Raw genomic sequence first — 23,029 nt, 5'->3', positions numbered from 1 at the left:
GCTCTGCCACTAGAACTTCCGTTTAATATACGGATCCGACACCCGACAGGTGGGAACGAGCTCTAACACGATATTGTTGTCATGAGATTGGTATCCAGCGTGAGAACACGCCGCTTCTGTACACGAGTGATTTGTCAAAACATGTTTGTTTGTAATTAAGAGGTTGTTAGCGTTATTTGATTGCAACGCGATCGTAACCTGTCATGATTTGAATCTCAATTCCTTAGTCTACCTGAACGGGACTTTCCCGTCTTTCTGGGTCTGTCTACCCCAAAAAGGAAATAAAGAGGTTAATGGTATGCAGATACTTGAGTTATTCAGCTGAACGTGGTCTTTCAGTCTTTTCAAGACAGTTCGCTATTTCTGCTCCGTGAGGGTTATATACGTGATTGATTGTATGTATGTAGATTAATAATGCCTTTCACTTACAGATCGATAGAGGTTTACCTGAAGACGGGTCGTCTGCACAGCGAGATCCTGGCGGAGCAGAAGCTCAGCGAAGGTGAACTCAGGAGGCCAGGGTCCACCATCATATTCTGGCTGAAATGTGAACAGGTAACATTGCGTTTGTTTAAGATCGTCGTTCGTCAAACGGTTTAGGTGCCAAAATGGAAAACGTAAAGCATGAGTGGCACAGGTTCAAATCCCAGTGCGGCTATGACTCTGTTCTGAGATATTTACATTAGTGTGATTGCTAAATGATGCGCATACGGTACGAAATCATATCGTGAGGAAACTTGAACATTCAGGCAACTGGATGTGAAACCGTGATCCGATATGAATTGAGTTCCCCTCTTAAATTTGCAGTGGTCAGACGAGAGTCGATTTGTGTACAATCCTTACTTACCCAATCCATACATACATACATAAAATCCGTGTGGCTCCCGGCACCAATATAAAAAAGAATAGGACCACTCCATCTCTTTCCCATGGATGTCGTAAAAGGCGACTAAGGGATAGGCTTACAAACTTGGGATTCTTTTTAGGCGATGGGCTAGCAACCTGTCACTAGTTGAATCTCAATTCTATCGTTAAGCCAAATAGCTGAACGTGGCCATTCAGTCTTTTCAAGACTGTTGGCTCTGTCTACCCCGCAAGGGATATAGACGTGACCATATGTATGTATGTATGTATACATAAAATCACGCCTCTTTCCCGGAGAGGTAGGCAGAGACTACCTCTTTCCACTTGCCACGATCTGTGCATACTTCCTTCGCTTCAAGCTCGGCGGTTTCGAGAACTTTTGACCTGACCCTTTACCAGGACGTCCTTAATTTGATCAAGATACGTTCGTCTAGGTCTTCCCACTCCGACCTTTCCCTCCACACTCTCCTTGTATATCTGCTTAGTCAACCTGCTTTCATTCATCCTCTCCACATGACCAAACCATCTTAACATACCCTTTTCTATACCCAATCCATGATCGTGATTATAATCAGACCCTGAGAGGTGTGGACACAATCGAACTATCGTCAGAAAGATAACGGGTTCTTTTAATAATTCCGCTTACTGTACGCTGTGCATAATTATAGGCGCAAATCGTGGTAAGGAATAAGGGCCTACAGTCTTAACACCTGCGCAGAACACCGTCGTGGTAAGGAATGAGGCCCTACAGTCTTAACACCGCCACTTTGTCTAACTTACGTTTCAGAGTTAAGAATTCACAAAGATGTGAAACTAATACGTACTGCATGCCAAGCAGGTAAATACCATATTTACATGACCCCTTAAGATATTCACGATCTGTACAGGTGGTCTGAACGGCCCATGTGTAAAAAAAAATGTTTAAAACTTAACCCCCCCGATGCACAAAGAAAAATTCCACACAAGTGACTTTTATTGAAATACTATTTCCCGCTGCTGAATGTTTTTAAAGTAAAAATAATTAAGTGCAATTGATCTTTTGTTGAAGGTCCTGTACCGAATTTAAAAAACTAACGCTTAAAAATTTTTTCATCTAAAATAAAAAGGAAAAAGAATGATTCCATCCTTTTTGAAAGTCATTAGATACCAGTGAAAAATTACAAAAATGTGTATGTAGTTTAAATATACATTTACCTGTACAAAGTACATATGTGAAATATCAAAAATGTCAAACAACAAAATATGAGTATACGCTATGAAGAAATTGTGCACTCTTTGTAATGATTAAACATACACAAATATAGTCACGTCTGTATCCCTTACGGGGAAGACAGAGCCAGCAGTCTGGAAAAGACTGATAGACCACGTTCAGCTTTTTGCCTTGATGATAGAATTGAGATTCAAATATAGTGACAGGATGCTAGCCCATCGCCTAAAAGATAAATACCAAGTTTATAGCCTAACTCTTAGTCGCCTTTGACGACATCTATGGGAACGAGATGGAGTGGTCCTTTTTTCATTGGTGCCGGGAACCACACGGCAATGATTAAAATATCTATTTATCCTGATCTAAAACTGTGAATGACGGGGTTTTTACATATTGTGTACGGAACCTTAAATACAAACGAACGTATGAGAATGCCATCGGAGTAACATCCACTCGAGTGCTTCCAACAGCATCTGCAAGGGTTACGGGTAGTAAAAAGCGCCTATTGACCTAGGGTTGTAACTCGTGTGATAAATTAAACCCCTTGCCAGGGGAAGTGTGATGGATTTAAATAAGCTATTGATTCAAATCATAAGATATAATATATCTCTATCGATCTATCTTAATTAGTACGGATTTAATGAAATGAATTGACAGCCTCAAAGTAACATTGCCTGACATAACGTTCCAATATTTTACAATATGTTTCGATTCAAAAGTTAGGTGCCGTATGGTTCCCGGCACCAATAGAAAAACGAATAAGACTACTTACTCCATCTCTTTCCCATGCATGTCGTTAAAGGTGAGAATAAGATAGGCTTATTTACTTGGGATTCTTCTTTTAGGTGATGGGCTAGCAACCTGTCACTATTTGAATCTCAGTTTTATTATTAAGCCTAACAGCTGAACGTGCCCTTTAAAACTGTTGGCTCTGTCAACCTCGCAAGGGATATAGACGTGATTATATGTATATATGTAGGTATTGATTCAAAATACAGGCTAATAAGGCGGACTAGATCAAACTCTGCATCTCTGCGAAGAGGCGGCCATACAAGATATCTTTCTCTCATATCATCTATCAGTTTGTAGGCAGAGTAAAAAAAACATTAAATTAGCAATAGGTAATATTTTTAGCAATATTTTTCAAGTTATCCTCTGTTTCACCCTTAAAAACTAGTCCAGATGCAGTAAAGTTAACAAGAACGAAGATGAAGTAAAAATATTTCTCGAAAATGTGTAACTCATCTCGAAATAAAACATAAAAGTTTAATTTGTTCCGTATATATTTATTTAGGAAGTATGCAGAGATCGTGGCAAGTGGAAAGAGGTAGTCTCTGCCTACCCTTCCGGGAAAGAGGCGTGATTTTATGTATGTATGTATATTTATTTTTAAAAAAAAGTATAAACATGACATATAAAGTGACAACCCTAGAGCCCAAAACGCAGATGTCCGCGCACGCCACCTGCCAATCTCGGCGCGCAGGTGAACGTGCGTTGTTTACGTTTTTTACAACACTAGCATCCAATATGGCCGCCGCGACCAGCCCGCCAAGGAAACATTACGGTGTTTTAACCCGCTTAATTAGTTTTTTTTTTTTTGCATAGACCTGCAATGACCGATTTGTGCCTGACACATCGGGCCTTTTAATTTATTCATTTTTATTTACTGTTCTATTTATGGAATAGGTATTTTAATGACGTCTGTTATTGCATTGCGCGTTTCTTGTATTTTTTTTTACTTTTTTACTATGGTCATTTTCTAGTCAGTCATAAACAAGGTTCAATCTTCTTCGTTACTTTATGCCACTCTCCACGTGTGGTCGACCACAATACATATGTTCTTGTTTCTTTCAATTTGTCCTTCCGCCCATCATACTAGACTCTACTTCTTTCTCTATATATCATTTGTTTTTAAGTCCTAATGCATCTTATTAATTTTGAGCTTAATTTTTTCTCATACATACATACCTATAATCACGTCTATATCCCTTGCGGGGTATACTGAGTTAACAGTCTCGTAAAGACCAATAGGACGGTTTGGCTTAATATGTATATAATAGATTTGGGATTCAAATAGTGAAAGGTTGTTAGCCCATCGCCTTAAAAAAGATCCCAAGTTTACAAACCTATCCTTTAAAGAGATGGAGAGGTCTTATTTTTTTTCTATTGATGCCGGTAACCACACGGCGCATTATGTTACTGTGCCGGTTACGATTTTTTTTCGTAACTAGCAGGTTTCTGGTGATGACCGCCTTCAATCAACGAAAGACGCTATGCATTTTTTATTCGGGCGCCGTTTACACAAAACATTTAATTAAAACAACACTTCTTAAGCGGATATGATGCGATAAGAGCTCAAAAAAGTAATCCCCGTTCCCCGATGTATGTGCATATTGTGCATGCATTACCATAAACCGTCTTAGCCCAGTACGGCTAGTCATGCCGCCAACACATTTATTTTTAATTAAATGCATAGCCTATCACGCAATTATGAGACGCCACCTGATAAATATCTAAACTAACAGTCCGTTCTTAATTATGTTTTTTTTTTTTATTGAAACAACCTTTACCTATTCTATTTTTTATCCGGAATTATTTACAATTTTGTGCTGAATAGAAAAAAATTTTTTGGGCACAAAATTTAAAAGGCGAACGTATGATTGATAAAATCAGAGACGCCCTGTGCAAATAGTCAGATTAAGAGTAGTCTACACTGAAGAATTTACGTAAGAGAATGTTGAATATAGAACAGGTGCAGAAGTATGCAGGGATCAAGTCCAAAAAATCAAGTGAAAAGACTTAGCCTCTGCCTAACCCTCCGGGAAAGACGCGTGAATTTAAATATGTATAACTTTCGTGCAAATTGTAAAATACAAACAAAGGACCGGTTAATAAACTTGAGATTCTTCTTTTGGATAAACCTGCACATTCAGGCTTCTGGGTGTGTATTGCAAGAATGGCGCACGGAGGGGTTTTAGTGGGTAGGCTGGCACATTAAGTGCCAGGAGTCCCACACTCACCCGGGTGAAGACCCGGGAGATCGTTCGTCAAAAGAATTTCCCCTTCGATAACAAAAAAAGGTAACTTAATGTGTAGCCGTGATCCAATACTGGTTAGGTTCTCCTGCAAAGCCTGTCAGGTGGTACTCGCTTCGTGAAAATAAACCTGACTAACTCAATCCAGGATTCATGATCAAGGGCTCTTGTTAAGAGTGGTAAGGATGTAAACGTAACGTATAGTCAAGAGGAAGTTGATGGCAATAAGGTATCAGTATGTCGTTGGTACTATTATTCATTCTGTACTACTTCCCTGAATACTTAATCGTCTTCTTTCCCTGGCTTTTGTCCCGGTTGCATCCTCATCACTGTGGAGACGAGCCCGGGGTGTGCCTTTGATCATAGATCCTGGATTGGGTGAATCAGGTTTTTACACGAAGCGACTCTCATCAAACCGCCACAACCTTTGCAGGTAAACCTAACCCGTATTGGATCGATCATGGTTACATATTCAAATGCCTGAATGTACAATTTTCCTCGCGATGTTTTACCTCACCGTAAGAGCATCATTTAGTATCCAAACTAATGTACATAACTTCAGAAAATAGTCATTGGTACATGGCCGAGGTGGGATTTGAACCAGTGCCCTTCTGCGCATCCACGCATTTTAACCGGGCAACTTACCGCTTCGACCACCGACGCTCTGAACTTCCCTGAATTATCGTATTCTTAGGAAATGAAACGGCACTGTAACATAAATAGTTGCGATTAACATATCACACTGTCCACTTGGCCTAAGGCTGTTGACTTCGCAGATGGGCCCGACCACAGACATAGTTACAGCTAGATACCCCAAGCTCACTAATCTGTATGAAAGCCGAATTGACAGCATTGAGGAAAATTCAGCAATGTATTTTATTCCGCCGCATCTTGAAAGAAAGAAGAAAGAAAAATCGTTTATTTGGTACATTAACAAAATATAAATTGGAATCAGTGAATTTTAAATTACATGCATGCACCAAAATGGCCCTCGCTCAGCATGTGTCATGGCAGAGCCATGACGATGGTTTTCTGCGAGTACCATACTAAATAAAACTAAGACTTATAACTAAGAGTTACACTAAATTATATCTTCAACCCTTGCGCTTTGAAAATGGTGGTAGCTTTTACACTCTTTTTTTATCTTTGTTGTCTGAATCTGTTTTTTTCAATTTTCTATTCCATATATTTGTGTACATGATGTCAATTATTGATACAAAGTTTATATGCGCTTTTATAATATGACCGGAAAGAGAAGCACTTATTAATGAACAATAAAAATTGTATGTCAGGTCAGGTAATTATTGTCTAACCTCGCGGTATCTAGCTACACTTATCTCTGTGGTTTAACCCATCGCATGCCTGGCCACATGCGAGTGCCCGATATGGAACCATTATGCCTTTTTCCTTTTCTAAGCAGATGTTTACAAATGCATTTAGTTATCGTACAGGTGTTTCGGAGGCAGCCCTTCGTTTTTCCTTTCGTATAGATTTTATTTTCTGTTGCTATTAATAAACGGTGTTATTTTGAAGCTACTACGGATTATAGCGAGGGTTTAAATGTGTTCTTGTTTTGGATAATCGGAAATTGTTAACCCATTATGGTTGCGTACTGTGTATACTTCGCATTGATTTGAATGAACCAAATACTAGAGTGACACAATAATCATAATCATCACTAGACAAATGACTGACTGATTAGTTTTTACCCAATTCTTCCTCCTGGCTTTAGTCCCGATTGCATCCTCACCACTCTGGAGAGGACTCCGGATTATGCCTTTGACAATGGATACTAGATTGAGTGAGTCTGATTTTTACAGGAAGCGACTCCCATCTGACCTCCGCAACCTTTTAACCCTAACCCCTTTTGGATCGATGATGGTTACACATCCAGTTGCCTAAATGTGCAGGTTTCCTCACGATGTTTTCCCTCACCGTAAGAACATCGGTTCGTTTTCAAACTAATGTACCTAAATGTTAAAATGCGTTTAACCTGGCACCTTACTTATTCGATCACCAACGCTCTCTTCCAATTCTTACGGAGTTTTTGAAAAAAAAACTAAATTATAAGTTTTTAAAAATAAACCGAGAGCTTTATTAAACTTAGTTTATAAAATTTTTCAACCACATTTTCATTACAAGCGACCATCATAAATTTTATATTCTACTTACATGCAATTTTAGATTAAAATGTAATTGAACAATTAGTTCTAGTTCTAAACACCTTGAGGCTAGTTTTTTAATCAAGTCATTTTATTTATCTATAATTGGCGCTCACATGGCGATAGAATGAAAACATGCCTGTACTTCAACTTTTAGTCTTTTCAAGACTCAGTCTAGCCCTAGATAGAAGTGATTATATAATATATACATATGACGGCCTCTGTGGCGCAGCGGTAGTACGCTTGTCTGTGACACCGGAAGTCCCGGGTTCGAATCCCGGCCAGGGCATGATGAGAGAAGAACTTTTTCAAATTGGCCCGGATCTTGGACATTAATCTATTTAAGTATTTATTATAAAATATAGTATCGTTGAGTTAGTACCTCGTAACACAAGTCTCGAACTTACTTCGAGGCTAACGCAATCTGTGTAATTTGTCAAAGAAAAAAATAAATAATATAATGTTAAAATTAACATGTTTTATCTTAGCGGAGAAAAATTGTTTCCGTGTCAGTTTACCTCCAAATAAGTCCACCTGACACAGGGTTGATACAAAACCATCCATTGCATTATAACAGTCGACAATCATACCTTATTTCAAAAGATGTCACTCATCAAGCAACTGGTCCATAGAGCTATATAATTAAAAGGCGTCAATGCCAAAAAACTGGAGAGGTGCGATTAGTCTTTTATATCTGAGGGTTCCGTGGCGGGAATTATTCAATGACGCGTAACACACGTAATACAGCCAATTTAGATATTTGACATTTTTAATTTTCAAAAAATAATTCGTAATATCGTCTAACTAAATACACTTGATTTGCAAACTACTTTAGTTGATGTTCACATCGCTTCGTATGCCCTATAATAATTGCGTGTCGTATATATAATTAATGTGTAATAGCACTTTATAATTTATAACATAATTTTAATTAATTAATTTTATTTGATAATTTTGTACATAGTTAATGGTTATGATATTTTACAAACTTACATACATACATACATACGGTCACGTCTATATCCCTTGCGGATTAGACAGAGCCAGCAGTCTTGAAAAGAATGAATGGCCATGTTCAGCTATTTGGCTTAATGATAGAATTGAGATTCAAAAAGTGACAGGTTGCTAACCCATCCCTAAAAAATAATCCCAAGTTTGTAAGCCTATCCCTTAGTCGGCTTTTACGACATCCATGGGAAAGAGATGGAATGGTCCTATTATTTTTTGTATTGTACAAACTTATTGAAATTGTTAAAAAATATATCATGGAATATGTGATGGAGGCCTACACCAAATAAACCAATACTAATGATGATGATATTACAAAGCTTTACTTTTATGTTTACATATACATGCATATAATCACGTCTTTATTCCTTACGGGGACGACGAAGCAAACGTTCAGCTAACAGTAACAGGTTAGTTTATCGCCTTAAAGAAGAATTCCAAGTTTAACTATCATATTAAGCTAATAAAATTATCCGTTTTTGCATTCCAAGTTCGCCTAACTAACCCTAAAAATCACCTTATCGTTCACCAGGGCAGGTGGAGAATAAAGGTGCGCGTGCCTCACAGTATATCATTCCAGGTTGCGCATAGACATTTTTTTTTATTACTTTGTTATTTTACTTCTTTTTTGCCGTGTCTATAAATTACTCGGACCGCAAATAAAAAAATAGTCCCACTTATTTATGGCGTCGGATGTGTATTTGAATATACTTTTATATAATATGTATTAAATTAGAAACATTCAACATACGATCGTATCTCATATTTATCCCTTACGGGGTAGGCAAACCTAGTATTCCCAAAAAACTGTTTTTTATTCACTACCAGAGCAGCATGGAAATGTTTATATACGGGAACGGTGCATAATAATGACGTCATTCTTGTAAATATTATTATTTATATTTATTTCTTGTTAGTCTGCTCATGTTCTGTGGAGTCGAGGCGCGTGCGCAGGTTGTCCGTCGACCACCTGTTGTGGACGCACCCTCACCTTACTATATACAGTCTGTTCAGTTTTTATAGTTCTAAATAGATAGAAAAAGCATTTGATTATTATTTTTATTCAGCATTATTGAAAATTGGTATTAATTAAGTTGAAATCAGTCCGGAATGTTATTTGATAATTCTTTTTTTTTTTCAAATGCGTTTCCATACGTAGTTGCAGTATTAGGCAAAGATTACATCTTCCATTCAGGATGCATGCTACTTACACAATTTTTTTTTCAAGTTTAGGATACTCTTGATTTTGACCTGGTATTTCACCAAAATGTATCTTATTTATGATTATGAAATCATACAGCTGAACGTGGCCTTTCAGTCTTTTCAAGACTGTTGGCTTCGTCTAACCCGCAAGGGATAAAGACGTGAGTATATGTATAATATATACAAAATAAAATTGATATTTTTCCGATCAGCGTGCAGAAAAATGCAACTGAGAACATGCTATGCGCAAAAGGTAAACATAAATATTTCTTCCAAGTTAAAGTTCCTCATATTAAAAGTTCTTCAGAAAAGATGGGGAAGTTTTTAATTTTCCGAGATACGGAGTAAGGAATAACCAAACGAGAGTTTCCTACTTTTAAAACGTGAAAGTTGAAAACTTTTTATAACCTAATATGATGTTAGTAATTGATAAATATCAGGTTTGGCGTCCATGAAGATTATTTTTCTTTTCCGTAGAAATCAGAGAAATTTACGCCTTCTTCAAAATTGTGACTAAGAGGTATGAGTAAGTCAAGACTGAAATTTGTTCTATTCTTTTGCCTGGTCGTTGATATATGTACATACATACATGTAATCACGTCCATATCCCTTGCGGGGTAGACAGAGCCAACAGTCTTGAAAAGACTGATAGGCCACGTTCATCTGTTTGGCTTTATGATAGAATTGAGATTCAAATAGTGACAGGTTGCTAGCCCATCGCCTAAAAGAAGAATCCCAAGTTTTTAAGTATATCCCTTAGTCGCCTTTTACGACATCCATGGGAAAGAGATGGAGTGGTCTTGTTCTTTTTTATTCTATTGGTGCTGAGAACCACACGGCAAAAATACAAAAATAAGTATGGTAATTAAATACAGAAGTAAACAAAAATGAACATCCTGTACATGACTTGCACCTGTCTCAATTTTTTCCACAAGTTCCCTTTCTTCTACCAATATTCATTAAGGTAGGTTAGGTCGTTATACCCGACACAGCGATGTTCTAACCTTTGCGTTTTTAGGCATGCGACTTAGTCGCATTCCAGCGGAAGTATTCTGTAATGACTTTATTTATGTCATGAATCTAATTCGGTCGAAGTTTTAATTTTTTTTAAGTTAGAAATTTGTGTGTGTTTCACCTGAACTGTATGCTGCGTGGTTCCCGGCACCAATATAGAAAAGAATAGGATCACGCGATCTCAGTTCCCATGGATGTCGTTAAAGCCGATTTAGGGATAGGCTAATACAGTGGGATTCTTCTTGTAGGCGATGGGCTAGCAACCCGTCAGTCACTATTTGATTCTCAGTTCTATCATAAAGCCAAACAGCTGAACGTGAACTGTTGGCTCTGTTTACACCGCAGGGGAAACGCCCTACGAATTTAATCCCCCTTAAATGAGAATTATTAAGAATTAAGATGTCATGCCAGAGGAAGTAATAAATAAGTAAATTTGTAAATACAAGTATAAATTTCAATACTAGGTAGTATTGAAATTTATATTTGTATTTATAGTATAAATTTCAATACTAGGTAGTATTGAAATTTATATTTGTATTTACAAAAATACGTCGAGTGAACTTTTATAGTTGTAGCACCATATACGTATGAAAATGTGCAAATGTTATTAGGGTGTGTCTACACTGAGAGCAGTTATAAAACAACTGTGAACTAAATTTATTTTAATCTTGAATTTCTTATATGTTACTTCATATATATCAAAATATTTCAAAACTTAGCCCACGTTAAATTGGCATTCCTGTATTAACCATTCCCGTGAGAATTTCTAGAAAAAAGCAACCTCCCGACCAAGTAAGCTGTATTATAATCCTACTAAATTGTAAATGTGAAAGTTTGTGAGCATGTGTATGTTGTGTGTTTGTTTCACATTTACACAAAAACTAAAATTTCCTAGTCATGTTAAATCTATTAACTGTATTTTCCACATCAATTAGTCACTGAAAAAAAATCTCAGTGTAACCCCGGCCGTATCATTCCGGGTAACCAAGGTTCCCCAACCTGTAACAACAATGTTGTCTTATCTTTATCTCGGACATGCTGAAGCTACAGTGGGCCGGGATATAGAAAGCTATATTTTTTTTTTAATATTGTTATTGTTGTGCCGTGTGGTTCCCGGCACCAATACAAAAAAAAGAATAGGACCGCTCCATCTCTTTCCCATTGATGTCGTAAAAGGCGACTACGGGATAGGCTCACAGACTTAGGATTTTTTTTAGGCGATACGTTAGCAACCGGTCACTATTTGGATCTCAATTATATCATTAAACCAAATAGCTGAACGTGGCCATTCAGTCTTTTCAAGGCTGTTGGCTCTGTCTACCCCGCAAGGGATATAGACGTGACCATATGTATATGTATGTATGTAAATATTGTTCTCCTCTTCTCCGTGTCCTGGCGTTAGTCCCTAGTTACATCCTCACAAGTGAGGATTCTCTGGGACCTGCCGTTAGTTACTGATACAGGATTGGATAAGCTAGGTTTTTAAATGAAGCTTATTCCGTCTGACCGCGGCCACCACCTGACCCTTTTTTGATATTTAATTTTTAAATTAAATTAAATTTAATTTCGTATCAGTTTTTCAATTGTACAACCTAAATATGTGCTAAAAATTGTTTCAAATGAACAGACAGTGGAATATTTTAATTCATTTATTAATAAAGCATTTTAATTTCACATGATTTCCAGATTTATTTCGGTTGAAACGCTATTGTAAAAATACTCGTCCGTTAACTATTTATTTATTCTTTGTAAAGTATCAAGTTACTATCGCTTCGCTTTTCCAATCGCTTTCACTGTAACATCAACTTTATAACACAAAACGCACGCCAGCTGGCTTGAGAGAAAAAATTGCATGCAATTTATTGATAAAAAGGAAGTATTGTTACCTGTAAGTACATACTATTTCATCGCGCTGCTGCTTTTCGACAGATACATAAATTAACACCGCCTATATTTAATTGACCGGCTTAATCTATTCAAAGTGGTGGTGGTAAGCCGTATTCTTAATTGGTAAAGGGTTCCGTTAATTTAAATCGCAAACATCTTAATAATTATCTTAATGAAGACAAAAAGTAGAAAAGGAAGTATGCAGATATTGTGGCAAGTGGAAAGATGTCTCTGCCTACTTCTCCGGGAAAGAGGCGTGATTTTATGTATGTATGTATGAAGACAAAAGTTTTTTTTTAGGTTGGGATGAAGTTGGGATTAATGTTTAAAACCAGAAAAATAATTCGATTATTTTTTTCTTTGGTCAAATTCTTAGCATATTGTGGCGCAGTGGTGTCCTTTCCTTTGCGTCAAGAGTTCCCAGTCAAATCAGGATGAAAATCTTACTTTTTCTGTTTGGCCCGGGTGAATGTTTTTATCTACATGAGTAGGTATTGTTCAATAACTTGTTCGCCCGTCTGTGGATTGTCTATTAAGAAATTAGAGCGAACGTGAGCGAAAAGTTATAAAATCTATGAGAAAACGATAAAATTCAAATTTGTTTCAATTGTTTTTTAAACAAATGAAACTCCTATTACACAGAAAAATATACGAAACATAATATTAAAATAATAAATCCATTAAAAAAAATCACAACCCGAAATCCAAAGTACTCTAAGTAAAAAAAATAATAATATGACGTCTTGTAATTGTGATGAGCTTACAATGACTCAATCTCGTTACAATCAGCGCGGTAACAACTATTATATAATCTGTGGACGCAGTTGTAGTCCCAAATCAAATGTTGTAAATGCGTGTCCGATATAACTAGTGGGAAACGCGCTGTGACGAATTTACTTAGAAGGGCACGAAGTGGAGTAACTCCAGGTTTAAAAACTTGTTCAAACTTACATGGTTGCGTATCTAAAATACAGCAGTTGTTATAATTTACCACCGCCGAGCTTGTATGAAGAGAGTTATGAATGTGGATGAAGCGAAGCGTGGCAAGTGGAAAGAGGCAGTCTCTGCCTACCCCTCCGGGAAAGAGGCGTGATTTTATGTATGTATGTATGTAATTATAAAATCTGCTGTTTTTTTAGTTACGTTATAGCTTTAGAGCCTTTGCAAATAAAAGAGCCCGTAATTTTTTCAGTAAATGTATGTGTGAAAACTGTAGGCTCTGTCTATGTATTTTTCAGTAATTCGCTCCAGTCAGAATGTCCAGATCAAAATCTCACTTAATAACTGTCAGGTCTTTTAGTTTCACATGTTTTGTTAATGGCGAATAAATTACTTGCTATGCTAAATTTAGTGTCACTTTATTATCAAAATCTTTTAACTATTATTATAGGAGAATAGATAATACTTATACAAAACTGAAACATCGCATATTTGACTTACGCCACTTCTCTTCAGACGCCGCTCATCAATCGTCACAATGTTTCCACATGTAGTATGTATGTAGGTACTTCTGGGTTACGCAATTCGAGTCCAAAATGAGTTAATGAGGGTACATTTTGGGTTATACTGTTGTTCTTCCAGTATAGTTTAGTTAACAAGTATGTTAAAACTATTTGATTCTCAATTTTAGTGGTTATTGATTCATATGAGATATTATGGGCGGTGCACTAGTAAATTATCAATATTAGGTTTATTAAATGTGCATTGGCCCACCCAAACTTAAAGTATTTCATCGTTCTTCTGGTGTAAGTCCCGGTTGAGTCTCTGGAGATGAGCTCGGGCCTGTGCCCAGTGACCACAGCCCAGCATTGGGTATTGGGTGAGATCTTTACATGAAGCGATTTGACCTCCGCAAAAACATCCAGTTGCCTGAATGTGCCGGTTTCCTCACGATGTTTTCCAAATGCGTTATGAATACGTATCAGTTTTAATTTTAGTAGCAATTGCATCTATTTGCTTTCAGTCGAATCTTTTAACACTAATTTCCTTTCGTAATTAATATTAACCCTAACAGTTTAATTGTTGTGCTTCGTGATGATGATGAATTGACGAACACAGTCCCATATATCAATGTTTAATTAGGATGAATACCGGTGCAACAAATAACTTTCATAATTCAAATAAGACATCATTGGTGCAAAATAATGTAATCACGGAACGGTAACCGCTAAACTTAATCATTGGCTTCCTTATTCACTGTGGCGACATCTCTACGCCACAAGTCGCAACAACCAATCACGTGACGCTATTAGACAAAAAAAGCGAATTGTGTAAATCGCGCAAGCAAACATTTCACGGATTTGAGCATATATACAACTACAGACACAACATCGTCGGAGCCGCGATTCCCCAGGCATAACACCTAGCCCGGCGGAAGATCTTCCCTTTTCCGAGCCATAATCATCGCTCCCGCTGCATTCACAAACATTGTAAGTTTTATTTTATGACTTATCTTCTCTCTCTTTTACTACTTCAATCGAGAAAGAGAGGCCTTGCGACTTCTGAATGTTTTCCCGAGTGTAGTTTTATGTGCACATGTGCACCATCTAATTAATAAAAATATCTGATTGCAGGAACATACATTTACTTTAACACGGTTCTATATTTGTTTCATTGTCACGTTTTCCTTATGTAAACTACAGATATTTGCCGTCTATTATTATGTCAATTTTACCCTAGAAGGCCTCTGTTTTGTTTTAAGGGTCTATTAGGCAAAAGCTATCTTGTGTAACTCACTATCCAATAAAATATATTCCAATTTCCTCAATGTAAGTTATGAGATTAATCCTGAACTGTCTAGATGTGTGAAAAACTAGTCCTGTTGATGGAATAGTAGATCCTCCATTTATTTCTTTTGTTTGTTATTGCATTGCATGCATACCGGGATTACCCTGAAGAGAAAATTTCCAGCCAAGTCTATTTTTATTTTTATTTCACCCTTGTACATAGGTGACACTTCGGTAGCCTCTATATTTCGTGTCATTGATGTCTATAAATCTTTTTAATAAATGATATCATCGACACATCGAATATCGCCGACACCAAATCAAAGCGCTGACACCTTATTTCACTGAGGCCGACACTACCGGCCGGATACATTCGACGCCGTAGCAGGCAACCTCTGTAACTACTTTATTTTATTGCTTTGCTTTTCATTATAATTCCTGCCGTGTGGTTCCCGACACTTTGGTATAGGACCACTAAGTCTTTTCACATGGATGTCGTAAGAGGCGACTAAGGAAATAAGCACATGCGTCTAGTGCAGCGTTTACAATGATCCAATATGGGTCAGGTTGCCCTGCAAAGGTTGTGAAGGTCAAATGGGAGTCGCTTAATGACATGAGTGGAATATAAAACAAGTCTTCTTTTACTGGAGATGAGAGAGATTACCAATCGATTGTAGAAATAAGAAATCTATAATAATAATAAGAAAGAAATACATACAGAAGATTTTTACCACGTCTTTATTCCTTACGAAGCCAATAATAATATGACTCAAAGGCTGGACTGGATGCCTTAATGAAAGAATTGAAGTTAAGGAGATAGGGACAGGTTGCAAAAAACTTATTGGTGTGCAGCAAAGCGCATTGCGGTCATGTTTCAATGGCTGATTAACGCCGTACCCATATCGATAGAACCATAACTAGTCACGATAAATGAGAGAGTTCAGTTAAAACACCAAAGTGACTATGATTCCAATTGCAGTCTGATTATGAACACTCATTACTGTCTATATATTTGAGTACTATATTACCTATGTATGCCTGTTGCAAAATAAAACCACCAAAATTTCACATTAGTAAGTGCTCCATCATGCTAGTGAGTGTACAGATATCGATACCAAACGTGGGTCGATAGCTGCCAGCCGTGGGAGTCTGCGAGGCGGCTCGTTCATAGACCTCAACAAAAACTACGATGATTAAAAAATTTAAACACGTCTTGGCTATCCAACTGACGGAGATTAAAATGTAATGTGTGAGTTATTACGTCCACTTCTATTTATTTTTATTGGCTGTAACAGTTTTATTCGAATACTTATCGTTGCTAACTGGCCGTTTATATTTTGAATTTTTAAAAAACGAATTTTTATATTGCTGTATATTATTTTAAATTTGGAATTTAAGTACGTTAGCGAATTGGCGGTTAGGGATTTTAAGAAAGTTTGTTGTTAACTAAATTTCTTGATAACAACGATTGGTTATAGCATTATTAAAATACACATATTTGCAAATTAATATAAAAAAATAAATGAAAACTGGAGTTGTACAAAGCACTTGAACAACCGAAATAAACGCAGAACTAAATTTTCACTCAGTAATATGACAAAATGAAGAACTGAAATCACTTGGGTTGAAGGAAAACTGCACTTGGAATAATCAAACTGTGTATACATTAAAATTTTAAATGTATTATTTTGATTATTCTTTTTTTAAATGCGCTGAAAGATAATTATGTGATGTCTTCGTCCGTCATGTACATTAAAAGTATTATTTTTAGAATAATGTATAATGGGGTTGAAACTCAATTTTTTAACTCCTTGATTGACCATGTTTGAACCGTGTTCTACATAAAAGAAGGAGGTCAACTAGGGACATTATCAACACCATATTTTAAGTGTACATTAGGCTGGCATATTTCCAGTGATTCTATTTCCCATAATTTGTACATTTAAATCCAAAACATCTACAATGTTAATGGAGGCGGTGAACTTTTTACTTTTTTGTGCCAAACTCCAAGTGCGCCGGCCTTTTTTTGGTGCGCGCGAAGCCAACGCCTCTTCAGTTTTGGCGCGAACTCGTGATGTCAGTTTGTCTATGTTTTTCCACGTTCTTTTTTTGAATGAGTGCGCACAAAAACCAGCCAGTTCTTCCCATCAATGATAGCCATTTAATGGCATCACGACGAGATAAAAAGCCACAGCATCATCGATACAAAAAAAAAATTCGATCACTCCGAAATGATCATACGTGAGGACTCTTTTTGCGCAATCTCATTGTTGTCTACTTTGTTTTGTTACTGCTTACTATTTCGCTAAATTTCAATTTTAAATTAAATTGATTTTAAAAACAAAATAGTCCTTGATAAATGCATATAAATCTTTTGATCTTGCAAGGAGTAAACACAAAAATATTTTTCTTTCTCCTGGCGTCAATCCCGGTTACGTCCTCTCCTCTCTCGAGAGAAGCCTGGTATCACCTGGGTAAGTCGTGTTTCAACTTATGGTAAGTGCACAAAGATTAATGTGCCTATTCCCTTAATGGCATTTTATGACAAACTTGTATGTTAAAAATGATAGAGGATTCTATTCTAAATTAACGAGAACCATACGGCACATACATATTTAAATTAGCATTTTATCAAAGCCAAGCGAATGTTTTGTTTTTCGACTGGTTCTTTTTATTATCGAATCAGTTTATTAGTTTAAAGACCACACAAGCTGATGTTTGAAAAATGCTTTTACTTTTTCACAGAATCCGCCAAATCGTGATTCAGGAAAAAAAAACTGGTCGCCAATGTCCGGCTTAGGAGGCTCGTCTAGTCTCGCCGACTATTAGTCGCGTACGGAATAAAGAGTCAAGGGCGGTCGCGAAGCAGCTGGCCTCCTACTGAATTTTAATACTTCGCCAATCGTGTAACTACGACTTTATACTAGTTTTACGACCGTGCTCGAGGCCGAGCGGTAACTACGCCAGTGCCGAATATTAAAAAAAGACGGAAGTTACGTGTATCACTCGAACAGTATTTTGACAGGATTTCGAAAATAGAACATCGAGTCGTTAAGCACTGTCCTGTCAGCTGTCGTCGTATCGTCTTCTATTTTCAAAGACAAGAGAAAGTTTGTTTGTTTTTATTTGAATTGTTCATTTATATTCTTACTTTATTTATGGCCAGTATCTACTTGTCTGGTTAATGGAGAGGGACACGCTAAATGTTTTAGAAATTTCTATTTTAAAAATAAAATTCTTAGGCACTGAAAATAAAAATTTAGTCTAAATTCTCATAATAACTATATCTGTTCCCAATAAAATATACACCGTTTTCATTGATGACCTAAAAAGAGAGCATCTTTGTCGAATAAAAAAAGAAAAAAATTTGAAGATAATTCATAATTCTTTCAATATGTAAACGTCACCTGAATCCAAATGTTAACCTGAATTAGGCCCCTGTTACTACCTACACTGAATTAAATTAAAAACTCGCCGATGTTCTTCATTCATCGCATTAAGCGGCCCGACGAATATTTAACATGAATTACCTAATTAGAGTAACCAGACGCCATTATAATTATAATGAATGAGCTCGGTTTATTCAAATGGCGAAACTTCTGCCACAGTCCAAGGTTAGTTGGATTTGTACTTGAAACAACGACCTCTTTACTTATGCGTATCATGGTTTGAAGTACTCATGATTTTGATAGAAGAATTAGAATAATAAATAATTGATTTTCCTGTGCCGTGTGGTTCCCGGCACCAATACAAAAAAAAATAGGACCACACCATCTCTTTGCCATGGATGTCGTAAAAGGCTAAGGGATAGGCTTACAAACTTGGGATTCTTTTTTAGGCGATGGGCTAGCAACCTCACTATTTAAATCTCAATTCTATCATTAAGCCAAATAGCTGAACGTGGCCATTCAGTCTTTTCAAGACTGTTGGCTCTGTCTAGCCCACAAGGGATATAGACGTGACCATATGTATGCATGATTTTCCTAATTTCGTCCTAACAAAAACTCAGCAGGTCAAGAGTACCCGAAACCGCAGAGCTTGCATGAAGAGTGTTATGATTGTGGATGAAGCGAAAGAAGTATGCAGAGATCGTAGCAAGTGGAAAGATGTAGTCTCTGACGAGCCCTCCGGGAAAACGGCGTGATTTTATGTATACAGTGCTTTTTATGTACGCTGCATTCTTGATTATGGATTTTTCTTTATATTTTGGTTGACTAAAAGATATCCCAGTTCGGATAAGTTCCCCAATGTACATATTCTTCTAAATCCAATAATTGTTTTGTAATCCTACTAATATTATAAATGCGAAAGTTTGTGAGTATGTCAGGATGTCAGTATGGATGTTTGTTACTCTTTCACGCAGAAACTTCTGAACCGATTGCGATGAAATTTGGTATGTAGGTAGCTGAAAACCCAGAATAACATATAATCTACTTATTTTCCCGGAGTTCCCGCGGGATTGATTCCACGCGGACGAAGACGCGGGCGGCCTCTAGTTTGTTATATTTCTTCTTATGTGCAACTAGCGACCCGCCCCGGCTTCGCACGGGTGCAAAATTCGGAAAAAATTATACACAAAAACCTTCTTCTTGAATCACTCTACCTGTTACAAAAAACCGCATCAAAATCCGTTGCGTAATTTTAAAGATTTAAGCATACAGACAAACAGACTAAAATAGCGACTATGTTTTATACTATGTAGTGATAAAGAGTTCACAAACAAACCGACACACAAACCTCTCATACTTTGGCTTCACAATCTTATATTTACAGTCCACATACGCGGTCGACCCAGACCGTTAGTTTTAGGCTAATCTGCTTACCGCCTGAAGAAAATCCTATTATGTACTTAAGCATATTAGGACACAAAAACGCTGTGAATACTACGTACTTACACAATGACATAGAAAAACTAGGCATTATTATCCTGTCGTGTGGTTCCCGGCAGTTTAGAATACAACCACGAATGGCAAAGATGTCGTAAAAGACGACTAACGGATAGGTTAATAAACTTTACATCAAGTTGAACGTGGCCCTCTTTTCGAGACTGTTGGCTATGTCTACCCCGCAAGGAATAAAGACCTGATGTATGTACCTATGTATGAATGCAAAATTGAATATACTTATATGAAAAACAATAATGTAATATAAAATTAATATAATAATACTAGCTTCAAAATTCATCATTGAAGCACTCAAGGATGAATAATTTCCCCCGTTTTTTTCACATTTTCCATTATTCAAACAAAGAAACAAACTCTTCAGCTTTATGATATTAGTACAAACATATATTTTTGTATAAATAATATATATACAAAAATATATGTTTGTATAAAGTAAGGTTAGAAAGACGTGTTTTTATTAATATTGCCTCTCATCCATGTTACTATGCGAGTCTCATAGGTGATTAATAATAAAAAAAAAAAACAAAGTACATTCACCGTATAATATTTGTTTGGGCAGTTGAAAATAAAATGGCACGATACAAAATCAAACTGGACGGGTCGTAGACGTAAGTATGTACAGTTAACAAGAAAATAGCTCATATACATATGTACTTCGTATATACATAGATATATACAGTCATGGCTCGTACTTACTTCGTACAGGTTACTCTTTCCGCTTGTCTTAGATAGATAGATAAAAACATTATTTGAATCAACTGATCTTTGCAATCTGGTGTGAATCTGATTGAAAAAGCTGTCTGCCTATGATCTCCGTGATTTCTTCAATCATATTCATCAATATTTTTATACAAGCCCATCCGTTTGGGACACTCTAGAACTGACCTTTCATCGGACGGTCCCGAACATGATGATATATAATATATGTATAAATAACCTCAATAAAAAATGATTTCGGTAAACGTCACCACGTTACAATTCACCATGTTACATTTTTCTACTGTGGTGATCTGGTAGCAAAAAAAAAGTGTGCGTGAATGTATCCAATATCGTATAAACATTGGGATTTTTTTTTAATGCGATATGCTATTAATATCAACTTGTTATATCTCTAAAAATCCCTTCGTAAAGATGGAGTCTTCGAATGTGCCTACTATTTTCTCGTAAATGTGATATTACGTGTTTGTATAAACTTATATACTGATGACTGTACCTACATCCATAGTAACAGATGGTCGACGTTCATAACGAGAAAAAAAATGGATCAGGCCGCGTCTCCTGTCAATACTCGATTGATCGTTCACAAATTGAGAACTAAGATTAAAAACAATTAAAAAATAAGTGTTCCGTACAAATAAATAAATATAATAAATATATACGGGACAAATTACACTGATTGAGTTAGCCTCGAAGTAAGTTCGAGACTTGTGTTATGAGATACTTACCCAACGATACTATATTTTATTTTATAATAAATAATTATATAGATAAACATCCAAGACCCAGGCCAATCAGAAAAAGTTCTTTTCTCATCATGCCCTTGCCGGGATTCGAACACGGGACCTCCGATGTCACAGACAAGCGTACTACCGCTGCGCCACAGAGGCCGTCAAATAATCAAAAAAATATCATAATATCATTATATTCTCCTGGCTATTGCCAGTATTTAGTATCGTTTGCATTGCATGCCCACCTCTTTAGAGAGACGCCGAAAATCTATTTCTTATCGCTTTAGTCCCGGTTGCAGCATCATCACTCTAGGAAGAGCCCGGGGTAAGGTCTTGACCATGGATCCTGGATTGGGTGTTTTTACCCGAAGTAACTATATACATATATACGGGACAAATTACACTGATTGAGTTAGCCTCGAAGTAAGTTCGAAACTTGTGTTACGAGATACTCACTCAACGATACTATATTTTTATAATAAATACTTATATAGATAAACATCCAAGACCCAGGCCAATCAGAGAAAGTTCGTTTCTCATCATGCCCTGGCCGGGATTCGAACCCGGGACCTCCGGTGTCACAGACTAGCGTACTACCGCTGAGCCACAGAGGCCGTCATATAACTCCCATCTGCCCCCCGCAACCTTGGCAGGTAAACCTTACCCGTACTTACGTTTCCTCTCGACCGTTAGAGCAACGGTTAGTATTCAAACTAATGTACATAACTTCGAAATCAATCATTGGTAGATGGCCGAGGTGGAATTCGAACCTGTGCCTTTCTGCGCAACACACATTTTAATCGGGCACGTTACCGATTCGACTACCGTCGCTCGATTTATAACGCCAGGGATCTACTCGTATTTTTTAACTACGTTAATCGATTGTTTTATCTTATTTGTGTACCAAATGTTTAGCGACGTATCTTTGGAATAAGGCTCCAATAATACGCTGAAAATAAAAAAAAATCAAGGGATCCCTAATAAGGCTGTCGCGTGCCGTTATTTGACTACTTCTTGCCACTCGGACAAGTTCGCCAAGACAATAAAAAAATATATATACTTAACTTTAAGATGAGATTATATCTCATCAGGTTGTCTTAAGAACAATGGATGACATTTTGGTTCTAGCTGATCGTCTCAAAGCATGCTATAGCTACAGCGTCATAGAAACTCGTACATCTTGTTTTTATCCCTATTAGGGTAGACAGAGCCTATAGTCACTAGCTGTTTGGTTGGCGTAAAATGGTTTTAAAGTGGAATTGAGATTCAGATATAAGTTAATACAGGTATTATTGACAGGCAATATATTTGATTTAAATTGCCTTCACCTATTAGCTGGACTCTGGCATGTCATGGCATGTCTATTTAACCCGGGAGAATTCCGAAATTGTGTTATTTCACACCCCGGCCATACTATACCATTCCTACATAAAATATATTAGTTACCTTATACGAGTATTTGATCAAAATAGCCTTTGCTTAAAAGAATGGGATTTTTCTTTTAGGCTATGGGTTAGCAACCTGTTTGTAAACCTTTTATCAAAGTTTTTTTTTTGACATCACATAATACA

The 23,029-nt window shown here is 36.8% G+C and overlaps 1 protein-coding gene across 2 annotated transcripts in view; it reads left to right on the top strand.

The window, feature by feature from the left end:
- LOC106136683 (tRNA dimethylallyltransferase) overlaps window positions 1–23,029 on the top strand; it is a 209,334-nt gene that overhangs the window by 165,538 nt on the left and 20,767 nt on the right. For both annotated transcript variants that reach the window (XM_060946565.1, XM_060946564.1), the window contains exon 4: window positions 432–555. In XM_060946565.1, the coding sequence (XP_060802548.1) occupies window positions 432–555 (124 nt within the window). The remainder of the gene's footprint in view (window positions 1–431; window positions 556–23,029) is intronic.

This window comes from Amyelois transitella, chromosome 11 (genome assembly GCF_032362555.1).
Source record: "Amyelois transitella isolate CPQ chromosome 11, ilAmyTran1.1, whole genome shotgun sequence".
Lineage (NCBI taxonomy): Eukaryota > Metazoa > Arthropoda > Insecta > Lepidoptera > Pyralidae > Amyelois > Amyelois transitella.
Note: the sequence above shows the minus strand (reverse complement) of the source record. Positions and strands in the feature narration are given on the sequence as shown.